We start from the raw sequence: 25,363 nt of genomic DNA on the forward strand, positions 1-25,363 counted from the left end.
CTAAATGATGGGTCCAGCTTGTCCAGCTGAGACCAACAGCTGCTGGTTGTATGGAGGTAATGTATCTTTGACATGCCTTTGCAGAAGCTGCTGCTAAAAGACAGCAGAGGGCATTTAAAGGGACAGCTTTCTGCCCTGTAACAGACCGCAATGGCAGGTTGCTGGGACAAGCAGATGGAGACAAGGTCAGTACCATGTGGACGTGGAGGCAGTGACTCAGCTGATGCTATCTTATGCTAGAGGCTGAGTGAAACCTCACTGAAGTTGGTGGGAGTAACAGCCGCCCTTCATTCAGGATAAATGCACAAAGTAATTGAGCTCTTTTTTTATGGAATAGACAGCTGGAACAATAGGAGCCACCACCTAAAACACAAGTTGCATGTACAGTTGGAGTAGGGGTGCTACCAGGTGATCCGAGGGATTTCCATGGGAACTGGATGCAAATGCAAAACACTGTTTGCTGGAGCTGTGTTAGTGCATGTGTGAGTGAGACGCAGCAAAAGCAGCACCAAAGCATACAGAGAAGGCAGCAAGAAAGCTTGACAGCCAGCCATAGAAGCACTTTCAGCTTTTTCTCAGGGTCATGCTACGAGAAAGAGCTTTCAGGTAAAATGCTGGCTGGAAAGAGACTTAGAACTGTGAGCAAAGAAACTGTCTCTGGCTGTTTGTTTCCCACCATGTTCAGGGAAATAGGACATTCTTTATAAACAAACAGGATTGCATCGAAAAAATACCACACCGCAACATCATTTTCTCCCCAAAAGGAAACAATTCACAAGGCCCTGAATATTGGCTAACCGCTCAGGTCAAAACAGTTTCCTACACAGACTGCCACTTCTGGACTGGAACCACACACAGAATGTTGGGACTACCTTGTGATGGAAATGTGGGATGACCAGCAATGGACCCAGAACTTTCATGTAGGGAAAGCAACATCCCTAGAGCGTGTGAGCAGCTCATGCTGGCACTTGAGCACCAAGGCACTCAAATGAGAGAGACATAGGTCCAGATGGTCCAGAAGCGTGTTGCTATCACCCTGTGGACGCTGACTAGAGATCTGTGGTAATCTGGGGTTGGCACAGTAGTTGTGGAGGTTTGCAAGGCAATTATCACTCTACTGCAACCCTGCCTCCCTGTAATATTACGGGTTTTTAACAGATGGGATTCCTGGATTGTGCAGGTCCTATTGATGGCACACATACACCCATTTTATGCCTTCCACTTGGAGCAAGTAAGTACATTAACAGAAAAGGATACTACTCTGTCATTATGCAGGCCTCTGTGGACCGCCATTACAGATTCATGGACACCTACATGAAGCTGGTAGACCAGGTGCCAGCTCTTGCCAAGTCTGTAGGCCTCCGCTGAGCACTGACAAATTCATAGCTGGAAACTAGATCAGCTCACCTGTATGTTAGTAATGTTCAAGGTAGGTGTTAGACTTGTATGGATGTTTTGAGACTCTAAAAAAGTCTTGAACGCATTGATCTTACTTGTAATGTCTGTATATCATGCTATAAGGTCATATTAAAGTTTTGCTTTATAATGGAAAAAATGCCTGCTCTGACCTTGTGAACTCAGATATGAGGAATGGTTCCCCTGGACCACCAAAACTAAGGCTAGCGGCACTGTCTTTGGTGTGAGATACAAATTGATCTGGAAGAAGTGACTGGGCTCTTGAGACTGGGAGCAAGCTGACTCTAGTGATTTTTGGTGTAAGTGACCATTTATCACTAAGTCCAGCTTGTCTGGGTGGCAAGAGAGACTGGAATGCCCAAGGGGACTGTCTGTGACTCCATGATAAAACTGTTACAATGATCCAGGAGTTCACATTTTTTACTGGGTTGGTGAAATCTAATAGAACATACCACCAGTTTGGGGTGTCTGCCCTGCTTTTTGACAGTTTGTCCTGAGGTTGGCACTCACGGTTGTGAGCCTCTCCAGACAGCTTGACAACCTACATTGGATACACTTTTGGGGCAGCACCAGATTTGGAATTTCTTTCCTTAGCCCTGCTGTAGCTCACCCTGAGCACCTTTATATTTTCCCCAACAGTGCAGGGAAAATATGGTTGATCCCGTGACTGGCCAGCAATTTCTAAAGCTATATTTCGTACTTTTGGGCATTCCTCTCTGGGTCCCAAAGTCCCACGGGTTTTGCTTCCTTTGACCCAAAGGTTGGCCAAGAGTTTGGTATTGGCTACTAGCCGAGTGGCTGCATCCTGACACATCGTCTTCTTTCTGGGCAGTCTTCTCACTGGTGTATTGGACACCAAACATGACCAAAGCTGAAGGTATTGCAATGTGTGGCCAAGGACACCGAGTAGAACTATATGAAGGTCAGTAACTTGTAGTCAGGAGACAGAGCACAGGTCGACTGCAAGTTAGGACACAGGATTGGATGCTCTGGGGACTTGTGAGACAAGACTGGTTGGCCATCATCTGTAAATTGTTATGACTGATTGCATCTGCTCCTTTCACTGCAGACATCTTGCATAACCAAAAAACAAGACAAGCTAACTTGTAGTTTGCCGTATACTTCAGGGTGTCATGGCTGCCCAATGCTGTGGCATCACTATGGAGTGTTGGTGTCTGTATTAACAAGAACATTTATGATTATGATTCACAATGAGTTATTTCTAGTGAAGACAAAGCCATATATGATGGAACTGGGTTTTTAAAAGTTTAGATTTATAATTCGGAGAAGGTGTTATTGTGCCATGTTCTGTAACTTCCTCACCCATGATTGATTCCATACAGGGTCAGGTCCTTAAGTCTCAGGTTTCAAATTACAGGACCTGATTAAGACAGGAGGGAACAAAAGTAATTTAGAGCCACCTTATGCTCCTTCATTCTGGAGGCCAATTAGTCCAAAAATAAGGTAAACTACTCTCAGACCAGTAACATCACCGCAGTGAGGTTGGAGGTCACAGATTATGTGACTTGTTCTTTTTAAAGCTCATAAACTGCTGCCTCACTCCACAACTTTGGGAAATGTAACTGTAGCCCTCTCTCCCTTTATTCAAATTATCCATGGGACCCTCTAATCAGCATGTGACTTCATTACAAATCACTGGGCTGAATGGTCTGTCAAGGCTGAGGCATTTTGGCTGGGCAAGGTGTAGAAGATTGCTCTGCTGCTGCCCATATTATACCTGTTCTGTGGATTGATGATTTCTAACCTCCATGCTGTCAATATGACGTCTTTTACAAGCAGGAAAGTCAGTGTTCAAAGGTTCCTGTGCTCAAATCTCTCTAGGTGTTTGACATCCTACTTTTCAAGATGCTGTAAGCTTTAAACTTCATTTCTGATTGATTATAGCTTGGTTTCCTGTTGGAAATCCTATTGAGTATTGGTTACCAGGATATCAAAATATCAAACAACAAAATAGTCAATACTTGACCTGCTAGTGTGAGTGATTGCAGGATGGTAGGAGTGTATATATGACAGGTAATTAAGGCAACATAACCCCTAGGTCAGATCATGCTAGTTATTTTTGTATTTAGCCCTTAACATACCAGTTTGCTACATGATTTTGCAATACATCTGTATTCCCATTAGGTCTGACTATAAATATTGCTTCCCTGGGTCTTTCAAAGGATTAAAAAATAAAATCTAGTATGGATGAAAGCACAAGCTTTCTCTGAGGCCTTCAGCTAAGTATAAGGGTATATCTAGACTACGAAATTAGGTCAAACTTATAGAAGTCGATTGCGTATGTCCACACTAAGCGCATTAAGTCGGCGGCGTGCGTCCTCACTACAGTGGCTAGCGTCGACTTTCAGAGCGTTGCACTGTGGGTAGCTATCCCACAGTTCCCACAGTCTCCACTGCCATTGGAATTCTGGGTTGAGCTCCCAATGCCTGATGGGGCAAAAACATTGTCGTGGGTGGTTTGGGGTACATATCGCCCCTCCCTCCATGAAAGCAACGGCAGACGATCATTTCGTGCCTTTTTTCCATGCAGATGCCATACTGCTATCAGCAGACGGTGCAGTAGGACTGCTAACTGTCATCGTCATCCACCGCTTCTGCTGCAACTCTGCTCTCCTGGTGCCATAAATCTACCTTGCAGGTCCTCTCGTTGTTCTGTATTTATATCTATTCTCGTGGCATCCGTCGTCATCCACCGCTTCCACTGCAACTCTGTTGTCCTGCAGACGCCATACCACGGCAAGCATGGAGCCCGCTCAGCTCACCGCTGCTGTTGTGAGCATTGCAAACACCTCTTGCATTATCCTGCAGTATGTGCCGAACCTGCAAAAGCAGGCGAGGGGATGACGACAGCGCGATCACGATAGTGATGAGGACATGGACATGGACTTCTCTCAAAGGACAGGCCCTGGCAATTTGGACATCATGGTGGTAATGGGGCAGGTTCATGTTGTGGAATGCCAATTCTGGGCCCGAGAAACAAGCACAGACTGGTGGGACCACATAGTGTTGCAGGTCTGGGATGATTCCCAGTAGCTGCGAAACTTTCGCATGCGTAAGGGCACTTTCATTGTGACTTGCTTTCCCCTGCCCTGAAGCGCAAGAATACCAAGATGAGAGCAGCCCTCACAGTTGAGAAGCAAGTGGCGATAGCCCTCTGGATGCTTGCAATGCCAGACAGCTACCGGTCAGTCGGGAATCAATTTGGAGTGGGTAAATCTACTGTGGGGGCTGCAGTGATCTAAGTAGCCAACGCAATCACTGAGCTGCTGCTATCAAGGGTAGTGACTCTGGGAAATGTGCAGGTCATAGTGGATGGCTTTGCTGCAATGGGATTCCCTAACTGTGGTGGGACGATAGATGGAATGCATATCCCTATCTTGGGACCGGACCACCTTGGCAGCCAGTACGTAAACTGCAAGGGGTTCTTTTCAATGGTGCTGCAAGCACTGGTGGATCACAAGGGATGTTTCACCGACATCAACATGCGATGGCCGGGAAAGGTGCATGATGCTCGCATCTTCAGGAACTCTGGTCTGTTTGAACAGCTGCAGGAAGGAACTTACTTCCCGGACCAGAAAATTACTGTTGGGGATGTTGAAATGCCAATAGTTATCCTTGGTGACCCAGCCTACCCCTTAATGCCATGGCTCATGAAGCCGTACACAGGCATCCTGGACAGTAGTAAGGAGCAGTTCAACTATAGGCTGAGCAAGTGCAGAATGGTGGTAGAATGTGCATTTGGATGTTTTAAAGCTCGCTGGTGCAGTTTACTGACTCGGTTAGACCTCAGCGAAACCAATATTCCCACTGTTATTGCTGCTTGCTGTGTGCTCCACAATATCTGTGAGAGTAAGGGGGAGACGTTTATGGCAGGGTGGGAGGTTGAGGCAAATCGGCTGATTACGCGCAGCCAGACCACCAGGGCGAATAGAAGAGCACAACTGGGTGCCCTGTGCATCAGAGAAGCTTTGAAAACCAGTTTCATGACTGGCCAGACTACGGTGTGACAGTTCTGTTTGCTTCTCCTTGATGAAAACCTGCCCCCTTGATTGACTCTACTTCCCTGTAAGCCAACTGACCCCCCCCCCCCTTCAATCACCGCTTTCAGAGGCAATAAAGTCATTATTGTTTCAAAATCAGGCATTCTTTATTAATTCATCTTACAAAGAGGGAGAAAACTTGCAAGGTAGCCTGGGAGGGGTGGGTGAGGAGGGAATCACCGGGTGGGGTGGTGGATGAGGAGAGGCGGGAAGGACAAGGCCATACTACAGTTCAAAACTTATTGATTGCCAGCCTTCTGTTGCTTGGGCAATCCTCTGGGGTGGAGTGGCTGGGTGCTCGTACCCTTCTCTTCCCCCCCCCCACGTTCTTGGGCATCTGGGTGAGGAGGATATGGAACTTGGGGAGGAGGGCAGGCAGTTATACAGGCGCTGCAGCAGCAGTCTGTGCTCCTGCTGCCTTTCCTGCAGCTCCACCAGACGCCTGAGCATGTCAGTTTGCTTCCCCATTAGTCTCAGCATTGCATCCTGCCTCCTTTCATCGCGCTCCTGCCTCCTCTCATTGCGTTCATTGAATGCTTTCCTGGACTCTGCCATTGTTTTCCTCCACGCATTCTGTTGAGCTCTTTCAGTGTGGGAGGACTGCATGAGCTCTGAGAATATTTCATCGCAAGTGTGTTTTTTTCACCTTCTAATCTGCGCTAGCCTCTGGGATGGAGATAATAGGGGGGAGCGTAGAAACATTTTCAGCTGTGGGAGGAAAAAAGGGAGAGTAGTATTTAAAAAGATACATTTTAGAGAACAAAGGAAAGACTATTTCACACTGAATCAAGCGATTCACATTACATAGCACATGTGCTTTTGCTACAAGGTCGCATTTTGCCTCTTATATTGAGTGTCTGCCAGTTTGGCGTGAGACATCACACATGCTCGGCTGGGCAACAGAATTCGGTTTTCAGGCAGCCATGGTAAGGCACAGGGTTTCGGCTTCTTCAACCTTCATAACGTGTGGGAACGGTTTCAAACAGCAGCACCCTCCTATACCCTTCCCATACCAAGCAAAGCCCACTGAGTTGGCCATTTAAAAGGAGGGGCTGTGGTTTTAGGGTGAATGTGCAGCACAACACAACACAACCACCCCCCCCCAATTCTCTGGGATGATCGCTTCACTCCCCCCCTCCACCACCATCACCACCACCACGTGGCTAGTATCAGGGAAGATCCCTGTCAGCCAAACGCAAACAGCTCAGCATGAACGGGCCTCCCCCCATCACGTGGCTAACAGTGGGGATGATTTCTTTTCAGCCAAAGGCAAACAGCCCAGCAGGAACGGGCGCCTCTGAATGTCCCCTTAAACAAATTTCCCGTATTTCAAACAGGTCACCATGAATGATATCACTCTCCTGAGGCTAACACAGAGAGTACCTCCAGGAGAGCTTCATGGAGATGTTCCTAGAGGATTTCCGCTCTATCCCTAGACACGTTAACAGACTTTTCCAGTAGCTATACTGGCCGCAAATGCATCCCAAGTCTTCAGGACAAATTAATCATTAAACACGCTTGCTTTTGTATTATATTTACAAAGGTACACTCACCAGAGGTGCCGTCTCTGGCTTCATGGTCCAGGAGCCCGCCTTGGGAGGGTTGGGAGGGGATTGGCTCCAGGGTGATGAACAGTTCCTGGCTGCCGGGGAGAAGGTATTCTCCGCTTGCCTGCTGTGCGCTATACTCAACCTCCTCATCTTCCTCATCCACAAAATCCTCATCCCTGTTGTGAGAGACTCCCCCCTTGCAGGTGTCCACAGATAGTGGTGGGGAAGTGGTAGGGGCGCCCCCTAGAATTGCATGCAGCTCATCATAGAAGCAGCATGTATGGGGCTCTGACCTAGAGTGACCATTTGCATCCTTTGTTTTTTGGTAGGCTTGCCTCAGCTCCTCAACTTTCACGCAGCACTGCTGTGTGTCTCTGTAGCCTCTGTCCATCATGCCCTTAGAGATTTTGGCAAATATATTGGCATTTCGTCTTTTGGAATGGAGTTCTGCCTGCACGGATTCTTCTCCCCATCCAGCAATCAGATCCAATACCTCCCATTCGGTCCATGCTGGAGCTCTTTTGCGATTCTGGGACTCCATGGTCACCTGTGCTGATGAGCTCTGTATAGTCACCTGTGCTGATCAGCTCGCCATGCTGGCCAAACAGGAAATGAAATTCAAAAGTTCCCAGAGCTTTTCCTGTCTATCTGGCCACTGCATCGGAGTTGAGAGTGCTGTCCAGAGCGGTCACAATGGAGCACTCTGGGATAGCTCCTGGAGGCCAATACCGTTGAATTGTGTCCACACTTCCCCAAATTCAACCCAGCAAGGTTGATTTTAGTGCTACTCTGCTCGCCGGGGAGGAGTACAGAAATCGATTTTAAGAGCCCTTTAAGTCAACAAAACAGGCTTGGTCATGTGGACGGGTGCAGGATTAAATTGTCCTAACAGCTAAATTTGACCTAAACTCATACTGTAGACCAGGGCTAAGAGAGGACAGAAAAAATGGTGGCACAAACCCCATGACTATTTTGTGAAAAAATGTCAAGGGAAATATTAAACTTTACATTGCAAATTCTCATGTTTAGTTATTTGGTATGATCCAGTTGCCTTCAGTAACCTTTTGGGCAAAATTTTCAGATAGGCTTCAAAAATTGCAGCTGCATACTTTTGTGGACAAATGTCATTTTGCAAGAGCAAATTAGTTTGGGAAATGCTGACAATTCAATTGCTGAATAGCTACCAAAAGACAACCACCCCACAACAACTGGCTGGACTATAAATCTCAAAAGGAGATTTGCTACACCAATTACTGGAATTACTTCACTCTCTTTTAGAGGTCAACCTGTATTCGTTACTCACAAACAAGCAGGATAAACTAGATGGAATTTACAGTTTTCCACAGGAGATTCTGCTGGTGTACAACAAAAATGTAGACAACCAATATGCTTTTTGTTTGAAAGCAGTCATCATAGTAAGCCTTTAGCAATAACTGCTATGTAGCATGCTTGAGAAAGCATATGACTTGGTTCTGTGGGAGCTTGTGTTTGGAGTATTGTGATGATGGAGATGATAGAAGAGCTCTATTGAGGCTCAAGAGCTAAGGTGACAACAGTACATAGAATTTCAGGGAGTTTTGAGGTGATGGTAGGATTGAGACAAAGCAGTGTGCTGAGGCCTCTTCATTTTATCCTAGTTATGGGATTAACTAGCAGGAAACCAAGCCTGTGGAGACAGAGAAAACTAATGTATGCTGCTGTCAGCCAAAAGGGCCAAATGATCAAAGAGGAATTGGTATCAAAGTGGGCATCTGTGTTTGAAGACCATGATTTCTCAGTGGTTTGAGCATTGGCCGCTAAACCCGGGGTTGTAAGTTCAATCCTTGAGGGGACCATTGAGGGATGTGGGGCAAAAATTGGGGATTGGCCCTGCTTTGAGCAGGGGGTTGGACTAGATGACCTCCTGAGGTCCCTTCCAACCCGAATATTCTATGATTTGGAATTAAACACAAAGAAAACTGAAGTTATGCAAGTAGGGAAGGTGGAAGAAGAGCTGTTAATTGAAGTTGCAGGAGAGACGCTGAATCAGAAGACAATTTGTGTACTTCGGAAGTACAATTAGTGCCATTGTTCAGAGATCTGGAGAATTGAAGAGAAGAACCCAATGTACATGGGTGGCAGTGAAAGAGGTAGCAGGAGTACCATGGGACCAGCAATTAACTAACAAACTGATAGGGATAGTGGATGGTGCGTGTGTGTGTACCCTCCTGCCTGCTCTATCATTTGGAAATAGTGGGTCTTACAAAAACGGTAGAAAAGATGCAGGTAGTAGAAAATACTATGAGGTGAATGGCAGGCAAGCAGAGGGTAAACAGAGCATTCATGGTAGAAATGAGGGGGAAAATGAACTTGGGACTCTCAGTAATGGATGGGCTGGGCAAGAACAGAAGAAAAACAATCAGCAAAGAAAGCATGGGTGAAAGAGGACAGCAAGAAATGATATGAAAGACTGAGGATAGAATGGAAAGACTCTGTCAAGAGACATTTGAAGAGGAAAGGGCTGACACAGGAAGACCTCCAAACCTGTGCCATGGACCAGAAAGAGTGGCAAAGAATCACGGGCACCTCTGATTCCATGCAAGTGAGAAAAAGGAGTCAAAAACGTCTGTGGACTGGCACACTAGAAACCCTAACCTCCTTGTCCCAAGCAGTGACAGGCATAGTGGACTGTAAATAGAGGCTAGTGCCCAGTGTCTACTTACCCATCCACAGACCACATCTATTGTAGGTGATGACTAGTAGCCTAGGTAACAGGGTTCAGCAACCTGGAATTTGGCATCATGCTCATCAATGAAAGACAGGTCAGCCAGATCATCCAGCTAGATCATCCACAAACTGATTTTAGATGAGGTGCTTTTCCTTGCTCCTAGCTAGGCACTGGAATAGCAATACATGAAAATGCTTTTTTCTATCTTCAGCATTTCTTTTGGTATGGCCTAGCCACACATTCATCACCTCCAGGGTTCCCTGAAACGGTTTCATTCAACACAGAGAGGCTTGCCTTGTGGGTAAGAGAGAAAGACAACATATCACATGACTGCTTCAGATGCTACAGTCCATCTCTAGTTCCAGTAGCTTTTCAAGGTCTTACTCTTTCCAGCATTCTTTAGGCAAGGGTCTACCTATCTCAGAAACCATTTCACTCTTCAGGCCATGATAACACTGCCATCAGTGGGGATGTTTCCACTTGACACAGTCCACATTGAAACTTGGGAACCCAGAATTTACTCAGTGGAAGGCTGTCTGCTGCAGGAGACAAGGATGAACCTAATCTTGCTACTTTTAGAGAAAAAATGTAAGATTTCTCACCTTCTTGTAGACCTTCCCTCAATAAGAGTTATCACAGGGTAGTATCGTGAAATCTCTCTTGGATATAAACAGTAGCATATGGGTATAAAAAATGCCATTGACTGTCCATGGGATCTTTGATCCTAAATCCCTTTAGAAAATAAGATTTAGGCTCCTACATCAGTTATCTATCATTGATCACCACAGTGCCTAAATACTTTTAAAAATTTGGGCCACAGCATCTTAGAAATGCATAGAGAGATTTGTGAGTAAATCTCAATGAAGTAGTTTGAATATATGGTTTGATCGACACAAAATTGTAACATTAGGTTTCAGTAGCTTCCCCCTAGTGTAAAACATAAATAATGTATGTAGCTATAATCTTTCTTGTGTCTAACTTTACTTCAAGTCTTTATGACAACAAAGTTAGCAAAATTAAGCCTTGCAGCATTAAAGTCAAGGGGAATTTTGTCATTGACTTACTTATATGGGATTATGATCAGGTCCCCAGTGAAGAAAGGCTACTACTGTGGCTCAGATTTTACTCTGGTAGTAATTTTAAGTGTTTCATTTTAACTTCATTATTAGAAAGCAGTTTAATAAGGACATTTTTCAAATGAATAGTTTGTGTCATATTTAGAAGTATTTTTGGCAGCAGGGGATGGTTTGATGGGATCTTTGACTATTAGCGGTAAATATGCCCAATGGCCTGTGATGGGACACTAGATAGGGTGGGATCTGAGTTACTACAGAGAGTTCTTTCCTGGGTGTCTGGCTGGTGAGTCTTGCCCACATGCTCAGGGTTCAGCTGATCACCATATTTGGGGTCGAGAAGGAATTATCCTTCAGGGCAGATTGGCAGAGGCCCTGGGGGGTTTTCGCCTTCCTCTGCAGCGTGGGGCACGGGTCACTTGCTGGAGGATTCTCTACACCTTGAAGTCTTTAAACCACACGTTGAGGACTTCAGTAGCTCAGATATAGGTCAGGGTTTGTTACAGGCGTGAGTGGGTGAGATTCTGTGGTCTGCGTTGTTCAGGAAGTCAGACTATAAGATCATAATGGTCCTTTCGGACCTTAAAGTCTATGAGCACCCACCTATATTTACTATAGAGTTCATTTTGTTTTAAACGTTTTGACAATGCCATTATATGTGGTTACCAGTAAGTGCAACATAGTGAAAAACAAAATATTTAAATATCATTTATTCCTTCACTTTTACTTGTAGAGTCCCAAGTTCAGGGATTCCTATTTTTATTTCACCCAAAAATAAGACAAATGTAGTAGAAAGATAATAATATAGGGCAAGAGAGTGATGAATTGGCTACTGATTTAGGAGAACCAGAAGTGAAAACCTGAAAGTGGCAAAGGGAAAATTTTTAATTGCAATGGTGAGTTCAAGCCAAAGGAATATGTTATCAAAGTCTGTAGTTGAGCTACCATTACTAATGTTGCTCAAGAAGAGTTGTCATAAATATAAAGGGAAGGGTAAACCCCTTTGAAATCCCTCCTGGCCAGGGGAAAGCTCCTCTCACCTGTAAAGGGTTAAGAAGCGAAAGGTAACCTCGCTGGCACCTGACCAAAATGACCAATGAGGAGACAAGATACTTTCAAAAGCTGGGAGGAGGGAGACAAACAAAGGGTTTGTGTCTGTCTGTGTGCTGCTCTTGCCAGAGACAGAACAGGAATGGAGTCTTAGAACTTTTAGTAAGTAATCTAGCTAGGTATGTGTTAGATTATGATTTCTTTAAATGGCTGAGAAAGAATTGTGCTGAATAGAATAACTATTTCTGTCTGTATATCTTTTTTGTAACTTAAGGTTTTGCCTAGAGGGGTTCTCTATGTTTTGAATCTAATTACCCTGTAAGATATCTACCATCCTGATTTTACAGGGGGGATTTCTTTATTTCTATTTACTTCTATTTTTTTATTAAAAGTCTTCTTGTAAAAACTGAATGCTTTTTCATTGTTCTCAGATCCAAGGGTTTGGGTCTGTGGTCACCTATGCAAATTGGTGAGGCTTTTTATCCAACATTTCCCAGGAAAGGGGGGGTGCAAGTGTTGGGAGGATTGTTCATTGTTCTTAAGATCCAAGGGTCTGGGTCTGTAGTCACCTAGGCAAATTGGTGAGGCTTTTTACCAAACCTTGTCCAGGAAGTGGGGTGCAAGGTTTTGGGAAGTATTTTGGGGGGACAGACGCGTCCAAACAGCTCTTCCCCAGTAACCAGTAATTGTTTGGTGGTGGTAGCGGCCATTCCAAGGATAACGGGTGTAATATTTTGTACCTTGGGGAAGTTTTGACCTAAGCTGGTAAAGATAAGCTTAGGAGGTTTTTCATGCAGGTCCCCACATCTGTACCCTAGAGTTCAGAGTGGGGGAGGAACCTTGACAAGAGTTAAGATAAAATATTTAATAAATTGGTATACAAAATGATCCTGCATTGGACTAGATGATCTAGGAGGCCCTTTCTAACTGGATACTCTGTAAATTTCTGAAAACTTGATGAGACCACAAAACACCTGTGAAAGTATGCATGGAGCTTCTGTCCTGTGCCCCTCTCCCCCCATTTTTAGAGGCATTCGAAAATCACTACCTATTCAAAACCCAAATTCTTTATTTCAAAAATCAGTTAAGGTTGTTAAGTGACAATAATGTAGTTACCTACTATATTTACAAAACCCAGCACTTGAAAACAAGAAATGAATTAGTCCAGATATGATGACCACATAATGAGCAACCACATTTGTATCGAATATAAAGAAAGGGCTTTTTGATGTGGAATGCAGGCGAAAGAGTAATTTTACCACATCCTGGAATTTTCTTTTGAAAAGTAGTCCTGGATGGGTGAGAAGTCAACAATAAAAATATTCTCCATCTCTATGGGTGGTTTTCCCACTCTGGCAGTTTCACTATTGCCATTTTCAAATAATGGCAATTTCTGAAGGTTGTTTTTTTAAAAAAAATTCTGGACCTTTAATAATACTGCCTCTTGTACCAGCCAATATCAAAACCTACCACTGCTTAAAATTGTGAAATAGTGTGATTTTGTTGGAAAGAGCAAAGGACACAAGGAAACATTGGACACTTTGCAAACAAAATAAAACAAACTCTGTTGTCAATGAAACTTTAAATCATATCCTAAATTTGAAAGCATGGGGATTTTAAGTTTTCTTCATTTTGGGGTATGTTGCTTTTTTTTTTTAAGTTATATGGGAGATTAAAATCAGCCTTATTATGGGATTATGACTGCAACTTTTACTAGCTATCACCAGTAAAACAACAGACACTATCAGAGCTGCAGGCTTCTAGAATTTTGCTTAAGGAAGATCTCTTACTTACTTCTTATAATGCCCAATACTGCACCCACTAAAATCAATATAAAAAACTCCCATTGCCATTGCCATCAGTGAGTGCAGGATTGAGCCCCAAACTGTCCACAAGAAACAGTAAAATTTTTTGCTTAATGACACCTTCTTGTTTTCAGTTATACTGAACATATTGGTTTTTAACTTTTTTATAGATAGTTTGAAGGAGGAGTAACAGGCCATTTTTGAGATAGAAATTGACAGAAACTTTAATCTAAAATTAAAGTTTTTAAATGGCTAATATTTTTATGACCTGTAAATGAAAACTAGTTTGAAGAATTTTCTCCAAATCTGTACAGAAATGTTTTCCTTTGCCTTAAGAGTAAATGTGACCACAGTCAGGTCAAATTGATTTTCCAAGCCAAAATTATAGCAGAAAGTGATTGCAACCTTAACAACAGAGAGGCTGCTGCATCTCCATAATACTTAGCACCTGGACTTAAGTTGATGTTACCACAGTAGGTCTGTCCTGGTTGAAAGAACCATAAGCTTGTCTCTCTCTCTCTCATTATAGGCTTACAAGTGTGGTGGACAGATAATTTGTTACTTAACGTGTTCGCATACAGCCTTACAAGCTATTATATACTCAGATTTTTCAGATTTCCATTCACTGGTTAAGCTCTTTTTTTAAGATGAGTTGAGTCACTACTGTGAGTGATTTTCCATACTGAACCAGTTAAGAAAATAAAAATATGTACGAGTATTATTTGTCATGTTCTTATTTTAGTACAAATTATCTATTTGTGGTTTGTTATGGATATTTTACATAACTAGCTTCCGGATACCTGGAACTGTCTTCCACTAAAAACATGTAAGGTTATATGGTCAACAGACTGCCACATTATTTAAACTAAGCCTTTGGAACTTGGAAACAATAAATACTACTTACTAATCCTTATATAACATTGTTGTGTGTTTAAAGAATTTTACAAATATCAGTAATCCTCACAATAACCCTGTGAAATAAATGACTATTATTAGCAATAAAACATAGGGCCCAATCCCCAACAGGTGTATCTCCATAATTAAACTATGCCAGTCTACATAAGAGGGGTTTTGGCTCAGTCTAGAATGAAAGTTTCCAAATTCTGAATTATGGAACACTTGCTGGTGATCCATGGAGAGCTGCCCCCCGCCCCCCTTCGTATTTCCAACTGCTAAATTGCATTAAAAGAAGGTGCAACATTTTTAAAAAACCCTTTGCCAATATTACTTTTTCCCATGTTTAATTGCTGTAGATGCTACAGAGATATTATGGAATGCAAAGGGGTGGGCAAGAGGTGGTCTTCAAAATTAAGAGTGGGAAAGCATATGGTCTAATACAATACCTGTATTAAAATGTGATCTGTACTATTAGGAACCCATGATCCAGAACACATTCCTGTTTCTTGTGCTGTGCCCCCGGCATCTGCTTTTCTACCAGCATTTTACTACCTATTCCTAAAAAGCTACAGAGTGGTTTGGTCTTTACAAAATATCCACTGTGTGCAATATTGTCTTTACTGGATGACTTACCTAATGGATTGATTAAATCTGTACTAAAATATCCTATGAAGTCAAATTGTGCCATACAACTCATTTAGGTAACTCATTATTTCCTGGATCTTATCTTTCAGAAAACACACCTGAGAAGTATTTGTCTCTACTGCCAGCAGTATCTTATTCTGAAGAGACATTTTCTCAGCTTTTTAAATAATGCAACTGGAATAACCATCTTCATTCTTTGGTAATTATAATTTTAAAAAACAAAACTAGTAAATAAATAATTATTTGTAATTGCGCAGTATCTTTCTCCCAATGATCTCCAGTCACTTTACAAAGCTGGATTCCCCAGGGGTCCGTTCCCCAATCTCCGCCCCCTGCTGCCCCAGTGCTTTGTGCTCCACATCCCTTCTGCCCATTGCCCCACTATGTGCCCTGCATGCTCACTCCCCACCCCCTTTTTGGGTCAAGTCTCCCTAATAGGGGCTGTCTTGTCCCTTCCCAACAGTACCTTCCTCCATCTCATTGGGAAGAGGGCTGGTGAGTGTCCTCTGTCCTCTCATTGCTCCAGGTTCGTTTGGAGGGAATTCTTCCTCTCCTTTCCTGTAAGTGTAGACAATAGGAAGGAAGCTGGATTCTTTCCTCTGGATCCACCTGCTGTTTGAATTGGGTGCCACCTCTGCCTTTCAGTTTGTTAGCCCCTAAGGAGGGTGAGAGAAGAACGCTAAATCTGCCACTGCTGCACACAAAATCAGCAGAAGGGCTGGAACTGGCCTGCCCTTACCTCCCCTGTGCCACAGGCTCAAAGACATTATTGCTCCCTCCTGCTTGGGAGTTTGAGGGAAACGTCCCACTCTTTTCCCCCAAAAGAATCCTCCAGTGGTTGCATCTATGATTGAGGCCTTCATTTTCAAAAACGTCCACCAAGTTTGGGGTGCCAAACTTGAGACTCTAGATCCACAGGAGGAACTAAGGGTTTGTCTACATGGCAAGTTAGCAAGGCAGCAAGAATCTATAGTGCACCTATTTGCCACACAGTCATGTCCAGGGCAGTGAAAGTGTTAGAGTGCAGCTTAATGTATTAGACTTTCAAGTAGTAGTAAACCAAGTGCACTCTGGGACTTTCACTGAGCTGTAAGTGACCACATGGGATGTTACTGCACGGCAAGCTGGTGCACTGTAGATTCACAACGTGGCTTGGCGCACAGTAAATTGCTATGTAGACAAGCCCTTAGATTCAGCATTGGAGTGCTTAACATTTAGGAACCCTGTCACATAGCAGCAGCCACAGCTCCAATTAGGTGTCCAGACTCTCTGCACAATGCATGAAGCGAGTTAGGTGCCTAAGAATAGGATTCACAGAAGCCGGCAGCAGGTGAAGATGGTGGTGCTGTCAGCCCTCTTATATCTTATAGCCCCATTGTGTAGAGCAGTCATCTAGGATGAGGGAGACTTGGGGTCTCCTCCTCAGACCAGTGAAAGTGTGTGTGGATGGTGTACGTGCACTCATCCGAAACACTTCTGTGAAGGGTCTTTTTTAAAAAAAAAATTCTATCAGCTGTTTGACCTATTGGACATTTGGAATATTAGTTGTCGTTCTGGTGGAATCCAGGTGAGACAATCAAAGGTGCGCGACAAAGGCAAACTATCATACAGCTTTGCAGTCACTCACAATATTATCACCAAAACGTGTTTATGTGTATGACTGGGAACCATGTGATAAATTAGAGGGCTATAAGATAATCTACACACGAAGGTAAAATTGAACAAGCAGGTTATATATATGTACTTATCACATGCCTGTGACTACATTACCTGCCCACTGATCAATCTCTGTGATTATATTTGACTATTTCAAACCATTGAGTGGCTTAAAACAACTGCCATTTATTTTAAAATCAACCAGCCAAATAAATATTTCCTCCTTCTCTCCCAATATTACCTGTATTGCTGTAATACCTAGAGGCCGCCAATTAAAGAATAAGAGTGAGGCACACATAACAAACAGTCCCTGTTCCTAAGTTCTTACAATCTAATGTGGAAGGAATTCTTCCCTGCGGTTCAAGATGGGCAAGATTCAGTCCTGAGCCAGTGACAGCTTTTGATACATCAAGAGTTACAGTTTAAAAATCCAGTAGCCCACACCTTCACAGGGCTAAAAACAGGCACTGTACTATTTGGAAGAAGAAATTCCTTCCTCAGTGGGACTCGGAGCTTGAATCTAGCCTTGTACGAGGCTGAGCTGTAAGACTTCAAATTTGTGACATTTTTATATCTAGGAAGAACAATTTTAGGTATTTTACTTTACATAGTTTTAACCTCTCACTCTGGGCCCCGTGGAGCTGGACCCTCTTTAAAGTTGGTAACATTAATTTTTCAGTAATATATATGGGCATATGCAAGATGATGTGGGATAAACATTTTATCAACAGGAGATAAAATGATGTTTAGTATAATTTACTGGTGGCTTTCCACTTCTGAGTAAGGGAATCATCCCAGACTCCTGCTGATTAAAACCCACATACCAGTACGTACCATCAGTATTCCCTATATATTTCATGGTTCCACACTTTATCAGAGGGCTTCACAGTCTGTCACATACGCCTGCATATGTGGCGTATATGTAATATGATACTGCTTTTCTGCCAACCACTCTTCGTTACATTATTATCTTCAGAAAAGATGTGTGTATGTTACTAAATATTCTAATTGTTTTTGTGGTTGTTTTGTTTTAGCTGCATCAGTGCATATCTACCAAGAATAGAAGCTGAAAGAAGAAGGTGGGAGGCGGTTATAGAAGATTTGCATATGATTAAAGGCATAACTGATGTAAGTTCACAAAGCATTAATGTTTCATAGAATCATTTGGGTAGGAAGAGACCTGGAGTTGGTTGTCTAGCCGAGTGCTTAAATAATAAGTAAGTGGGGGGAGAAGGGAGGGGAAGAAGAGTACTCATGTAATGTTGTAGCACAGGAATAAGCAGGGGAGTAGATAACAATATGTGACACTTAGAGTGGACTCTGCATTACAGCCCCTTAAATTAAGCGTTTTCGTCTTCAATTTTTATTTCTTTCAGTGATCTACTTTAATCTCTGCAGTATTTGTTCTTAGTCAGATAAAACAAGAAAAGAGTTTTTCTGAAGAGAAGAATTGGGAGTAGGCTTCTTCTGAGAAAGTACTGCTAGAACTCAGTTACAGAAATGTGCTTCTTACTTTGAGCCTCATGCTGTGAGGTGCTGGGGAATCTCATGCTTACAAGGGCCTCATGCTGTGAGGTGCTGGGGAATATCAATGTCCACTGACTTCAGTGATCTCCAGCATCTTGCAGGATTGACCCTTTGAGCACTGAGCTAGGCCATTCCCCTGGTAGGATTGACTTTATTATCCCTAAACTCAAGAATTATTGTTTATATATCCAAATCTGTTTTCTTTTAGACCATTGATGCCTGTTTATACACTGCATATATAGACAAGCCAGTAAGTACATTTTGTAAATTTGACCTAGACTGGTCTAAGGGTGATATCCTTATTTCTTCTGAAGTAACCAGCTAAAGGCAATTGATGTTTAATTTGATCAAAGCTTCTGAAACCAAATCATTTGCATTCAAAATAAGTTCCCATTCTTTATGTGTATTAATCGGGATGACTATAAGCAGATATGGCTACTGAATCATTGGCTATAGAAGTTTGTCAATTAAAAAGGCTATAGAAGTTTGTCAATTGACAAAATGATTTTTATCAAAAGGAAGAACTTTCCTTTTTGTCAAAAGAAAACATGATTCTCCAACATTGTGCACTTTGCTAGAGCATTCTAAAATAGTGTTAAGATCTAAACTGCATAGGCATTCACCTTCAGATAGTTTCTAACTGGAAGAATGGCAAAGCTAGGGATAACTACCTTATACAGTTATTTCAGTTTAGGTGATATAATTTATATCACAATCATCAGAGAGGTCATGTAGCCAATCTAATTTTAAAATGATCTCCTCAATGCAGCTTCTGCACTCTCCTAGGAAGACTGTTCCACAGCCTAATATATGTTACTGTCAGGAAGGTTTTCTTGATAGCTAAAACTTTTAGTTTTTTTGAAGAGAGAGGCAATATAGCCCATGGACAAGGCATGGCTTTGGGAATCAGAACACCTGGGTTCTGTTCCTGGCTCTATCACTGACCTGCTGTGGTACCTGAGGCAAAATCAATCCATCTCTGTTTCTCCATCTGTAAAATAGGGATAGCGATACTCCCTTTTAAAAAAAATTGTTTGAGAGTTATGGATGGGAATTGCTATCAGAGCTAAGTATTATTAATAATAACTTGATCTTATTATTCTTAATTATACCCCAAAGTATATCCTAATTAATTCCCATCCTATCTTGGTATTTACATTGTTCACCAAGCCTGTTATGTCCTGACCCACCTTTAAATGTAATTTAACCAAGCTACACATTAATTCTCATGATCAGTGTAGATATTTACAAACATTTGCATGGCAAAACAAATACACAGTAGATCAAAATCAGCTGTGGGTTTGCAAAATTTTATGCCACATGTGGACCTCTTTCTTTAATTTTTTTATTGTAAAGCCACTGACATTTTTCATTTTTAGGATGAGTGTGAAGTACAAGTGATGGAATGCTTTTTGTTAGAGTTGAAAGTGATTTCCCAGGAATGTGAAATCAGAAAAGGATGTAAAATCAAACAGTATATACGCAACGTGCTGGCAAATGTAAAAGCAAATTTACCAAAGAACACGAGTTTACCAAACAGTCCGGTAAGTGCCATCTACAATCAATGGAAAGAGAACAATCCAAAAAAAGCGCCTTTAATGGCTTGAGATAAATTTTGCTGTCAGATATGCATGACGGGAGCGTGAATGGCAGTCACCCACTCACACACTGATTTACACAGACAGAATTTAGCTCTTCTCAGAATAAAGTTTTCTAGAATATTAGCAAAACAAGTACTTCAGAGGGTGCATCTAGTGTGTATGCAGGTGTAAACTGGTATCCCATGGCCAACATTTTCAAACTGAAGTTCATAGAGTGGACCATATTTAGACACCTAAAGACATATCCCCTGGTTTTCAAAGGGCCTGAACACCTGCATCTCCCACTGAAGTCACTGGCAGCTCTGCAAGCTCATGTTTAAAAATCAGGCCACTTACATTTCAGTACTTAGGTTCCTTGGCAGCCTCCAGCAGGGCTCCTGTGGCAAGATTTGGCTCTCTATCAAAACCAATTCAACTATCCCCAGTTTTAATATCAAACCAATTTTTACTCAAAGAATTGTCATTTTTCTATTCTTTTGTTTCCTTTTTTATTTATTTATTTTGCAGAACAGGAATAAAATAACATGCAAACAATGTGAAGAGTACGAAGAAGGGAATTTTACCTACTTTATAGAGACTTTTGAAGAGTTTGCAAAACACAAGCTGAAATTTTTACTGCACGTTTCTAAATAGGCTTCCTTTTTGAAAGTGCTTTAGGGAAACTCCATCAACTTTTCTGGCACTTCAAGCAATATAATCACTGGATGGACGGACAGACAGACTGGTTGGCTAGAACTTTGTAAGACAGAAAGGCAGAAAAAACCAAACACAGCCAAGAATAATCTGAACTATGAACTGTGCCACAGACTATTTTATCTTTTTATTTTTAATTTACTACTTCCTCTGGGAAGCTATTAAAATGTAAACTTATGTGTATTTTATAAACATTTTAGATAAATATTTGCTCTTTGCATGTCTCAGTAATTGACTACTACTTAGAAAACATAGTAACTTGTACCGCAAATATTTTATTTTCCAGGAAAGCTAAACTGGTGTAACTGAGAATATATAAAGAAAAGGAGTACTTGTGGCTACAGCTCACGAAAGCTCATGCTCAAATAAATTGGTTAGTCTCTAAGGTGCCACAAGTCCTCCTTTTCCTTTTGCGAAGACAGACTAACACGGCTGCTACTCTGAAACCTGAGAATATATATATTCTCATTTTATATATATAAAAATCACTAACCAGTATGTGTTTGGAGTCCTCCTCTGTGCCCAATCCCCACAGGATCAGAGTCTGTCACAGTCCCCAACTACAGAACCTGGCTTTTTAGCTCAGGCTGTACAGTCTCATGCTTTAATCTCTGGAGAGCCCTATTTCAGTTCCCTGCTGAGACCCAGATAGCAATCACCACATGTGTAAAGTCATGGGAAACAGAGGCGCACATAGCTCTGACCGTAATAAACAGGGTTCTGATCCTGCAAGTTGCCCCCTGTGGACAGACCCCTGTGGCCAAGTAATACCCCACTGATTTCAGTGGGGCTCTACACAGTTGCAGCACTCTGCTTTCATAGGACAGCTCACAAAATCAGGGCCTACATGCGTGGAAACCAGAGTCTGGATTATCAGAAAAATGCTGGACTGAAAGAGGCAGTTGTAAATTGAAACTGTCTGAATCTGTCTGCTTTTTATAACTTTCACTGATGGAGTGAATAAAATGGATTCTCACGATGATGCAGTACAGTGAAAATGCAGTGATGGTAAAACATTTGAGTAATTGTTCTAACAGGAAACAGTCATCCCCATCAAGGAATAGAATGAAAAGATGAAGGGGATTGAAGTTACCAAAAGCTGATACTTAATATCACAAGCATCTACCCGAGTCAAATTTTAAGGCACTAGTAAGAGACTGGCAATAGACTGCCAAGCTAGTTGTGATTTCCTGCTCTCTCTTTTCTGGCTTTATTGAGTTTGAAGTGCAATGACATTCTGGACCAAATTCTGTTTGCCTTACCCAACTAATCCCATTGATTTAAATGAGATGAATGTGTGAGTAAAGCCAGCAGGATTCAGGTCTATATGTGCGCAGGCCAAAAAGTAAATTTTTTCCATTGTGCTATTTATATGTAGTGTGGGAAGATGTAACTAGAAATTAACTGTATAGCTCAAGAAATTAGTCGTGGCATATAGAGTTTTCCACCTGTAGGAGCCTGATTCTCTTTTGCATGCCCACCAAAAATTCCAATTCATCAGTCCCTGGTTAGCAATTAGAATCTGGCCAGGAGGTTGGAAATATGTGAAAGCTATTACCATCTGATGACTGTGCAGTGGTCTATATGAAATGAATTGGTGATTTTTCTCAGTCTAGTTCCTACTGAACAGATGTCTATCATAAAAATCCCTATAAAAATTGGCACTGTTTTGTCAGTCTTAACAGAAGGATTGATCACAGAATCTGTGCATTTCTAACAGGAGGGATGGCTACAGCAGGTTAGGAAGCCATTCTGGAAGTTACCTCATGGGAGTGGAAAGCCTGAGTAGTAGCAGAAAGGACATAGGCGTGGCTCAGTATTTGTCAAATTCGAAGATACTGCCAATTCTCTAAGAAACCCATCCAATTTCTGATGCAGCCAGTGCAAGTCTCCCCATTGATTTTAATAGGAGTTTGATCAGGCCCTTAGAGTTTAAAAATCAGCTAGACAAATTCAGACTAGAAATAAGATGTGACTTTTTAACAGTGAGGGTAGTTAACCATTGAACAACTTACCAAAGGTTGTGACGGCGTCTCCGTGAGTAGAAATCTTGAAATTAAGATACGCTCTAGTTCAAGCACAGCTTGAATTCATGGTTATCCTAAGGCTTGTGCTCGTCAGGAGGTCAGACTACATGATCACAATGGTCTCTTCTGGCCTTAAAGTATAAGAAAGTCACATGAGAAATGGATTATATGTGAGTCAAATATATTTTTAGTGTAATATTGTTAATTCACCAAGTCCTGTTTCCCTGAACAAGAAACAAACTACAGCAAGCAGTTTCCTTACTCAAGTCTGCCACTCCAGTGAGCTCAATACCCAAGAAGCCCTGTCTCTAGCCTCTGGGGGTCACGCTGACCACTCCTTCTCCAGGCTCCCTCTCCCGCCGAAGACACAGGCTACAACTGAATCTCCACCCTCTGCATTTGCAACCAGGGAAATCCCCCAGTCCACATGGCTTAGCTCTGACCTACCACATGGTCTAGTTCCTTTGGCAGTAGCACCCCCAGCTCCCGCAGCTGTTTTTATGACATAAAGAGACTTAACTGTGCCTTCCCTTGAGCTTGAAAAAGAATACTTGGCACAGCCATTGGCTTAACAAGGTTTGTGATTGGCTTTGGATCCAAGACCATCCTCTACTCCCGATGGCAGCCATTAACATCTTTCAGCAGAACCAGAGATTAGGTGGCTCTGAGTTTCCACTTTACGCCAGGTCGATACAAACGTTACTATGTTTGTTTAAAACTGGTGAGACTGAATGGAGAATTAAGCCCACTATTTTCTCCAGTGCCAACATTTAGATGCTATATTATTCTGTATGGGATTGTGAATCTTCTGTCAAATAAACATATACATAATGTTTGGGGTGGAAATTATTTGTTGTGCAATAGATCAGCCTACAGCACAAATGTATTTTTATTTCATAATATGCTTGTTCTATCTTCACAGAAGTGTATGCTATTGTTTTGTTTGCTTTGCCCAGATGGCAAATGTGCCATTAAGTTTATCTGGCCTAAATTCATTCTATTTTTATAGTAACAAAAATCCTCTTTTGACAAGGAAGATGTACACCGTATTTATGAATAAATATAGACAGCCTTTATAGACAATGGATATATTAACATTACACTGTGTGAACAACTCATGTTGGAGAAAATGAAATGTTTTCAATCTAATATGTGGTCTCCATGTCCCAGGATTTATTAAATGGTGATAACCATAGTCATGGTAGGAAAAATTAGATTAAAACAGGGAAAGAAATCAATGTATATCTTCTAGCATGGAACCTAATACAATCAAATTTTTCCCATGGTCCTGGAAAATGCATAATATGTTGCTAAAGAAAAATGGAATTTACCATAATTGATACTCCTGGATTCTTGTGCAGTATTTATAAATTAAGATAACTAATTCCAGTCATGAAGCAAATACTTAATGTCTTTTGCTATAGATTATACAGTGCACAATCCTACTGGCACATAATTTGTGTGAACAGTATTCCTGAGTAAAGTCCAAATGTTATCATCTTGTCAGCGCAAGCAGTGTCATAAGTTTCCATTTTCCACTGGTGCTATGGGGACACTTGAATTTACATCAGCATTTATAAACCATTTGTTGTAGCAAAAAACACCAGCCACTGCGTTAGAGACCATGGACTGATTGCTGTGTATCCAGCTCATGAGAAATAAAAGGTTTTGTTTGATTTACAAAGTGTTGTGTATTATTTGTTCTGAATAATACACCTGAACAGGGACTTGAGTGAACAAGTGGTGAAGGAAAAAAAGACTATGGGATCTGGTGCCAAAACATTTTACATACACATCTTGGGTCTTCTTACTATCACATATGGGGGGAGGGGGGAACGAGAGAGAGAGAGAAGCTTGAAAATGGCCTGGAAAAGGTCCAGGAATCACCCAAATAAGCAATTTTAACTTATTCTCCAAAGGCATGTTTTCACTTGAAACATGGTGTGGGTTTGCTGTATCCATGTTACGTGAACTGCAACAAGTGGTGTGCAAACAGTATGTACACACCACATTGTTATCCCACAGTTAAGGTAGTTTTGCCTCAAATCATTGCTGCCATACAGCACAGTGCTGTTGAGAGAAGTGTTCAGACATCCCATGGTGCATTGCTCCACTGTTGTGCTGTATTTGGGGATTTTTCATGCTATGCATTGTGGACCTCCTGGACAGCAATGAAGTTCTGGGACTTGAGGTCAAACTAAATAATTCTCTGATTCCTCTCATTTTATCCTATCATCCTTCTGGCTCCTTGCAATCCAGTGCCATTTTCAAAGTGCTTTCAGGCTGCATGGAGGAAGCATCGGTGAGCAATGCAATTCTCATGGTAGTGAATGTCAATAAGTTGCTGCAAGCATATCTAAATTAATCCAGCACAAGAGCACTAATGGCCCCTGAGGAGGAGGAGACACTTCTCCTTGAACTGTTCCTGAAATGCTCCTTTTGGGTTTACCCAATTAGCACTGACAGGTGGGACAGAATAGTGCTGTAGACCTGCGATGACCAACGGTGGTGGCAGAACTTCAGGATGTCACAAACGCCTTTTCCAAGAAATCTGTGCAGAGTTCACACTGCAGCTTCAGTGGTGGAACCTATGTGAGAGCTGCCCTCCATATGGGTGGCCAGTGCCATCTGGAAGCTCACCTCCTCCATTTGCTA

The 25,363-nt window shown here is 42.1% G+C and overlaps 1 protein-coding gene across 2 annotated transcripts in view; it reads left to right on the forward strand.

The window, feature by feature from the left end:
• The window catches only part of IL15 (interleukin 15), a 99,161-nt gene extending 74,769 nt beyond the window's left edge, over positions 1–24,392 (forward strand). For both annotated transcript variants that reach the window (XM_048847035.2, XM_048847036.2), the window contains 5 exons: positions 15,294–15,403; positions 17,895–17,988; positions 18,596–18,637; positions 19,767–19,931; positions 20,496–24,392. In XM_048847035.2, coding sequence (XP_048702992.1) covers positions 15,294–15,403; positions 17,895–17,988; positions 18,596–18,637; positions 19,767–19,931; positions 20,496–20,621 — 537 coding nt within the window. In that variant the 3' untranslated portion in view covers positions 20,622–24,392. The remainder of the gene's footprint in view (positions 1–15,293; positions 15,404–17,894; positions 17,989–18,595; positions 18,638–19,766; positions 19,932–20,495) is intronic.
• Positions 24,393–25,363: the final 971 nt, after the last annotated feature.

The sequence above is a fragment of the Caretta caretta genome, chromosome 4, assembly GCF_965140235.1.
Source record: "Caretta caretta isolate rCarCar2 chromosome 4, rCarCar1.hap1, whole genome shotgun sequence".
NCBI classification, from domain to species: Eukaryota; Metazoa; Chordata; order Testudines; family Cheloniidae; genus Caretta; species Caretta caretta.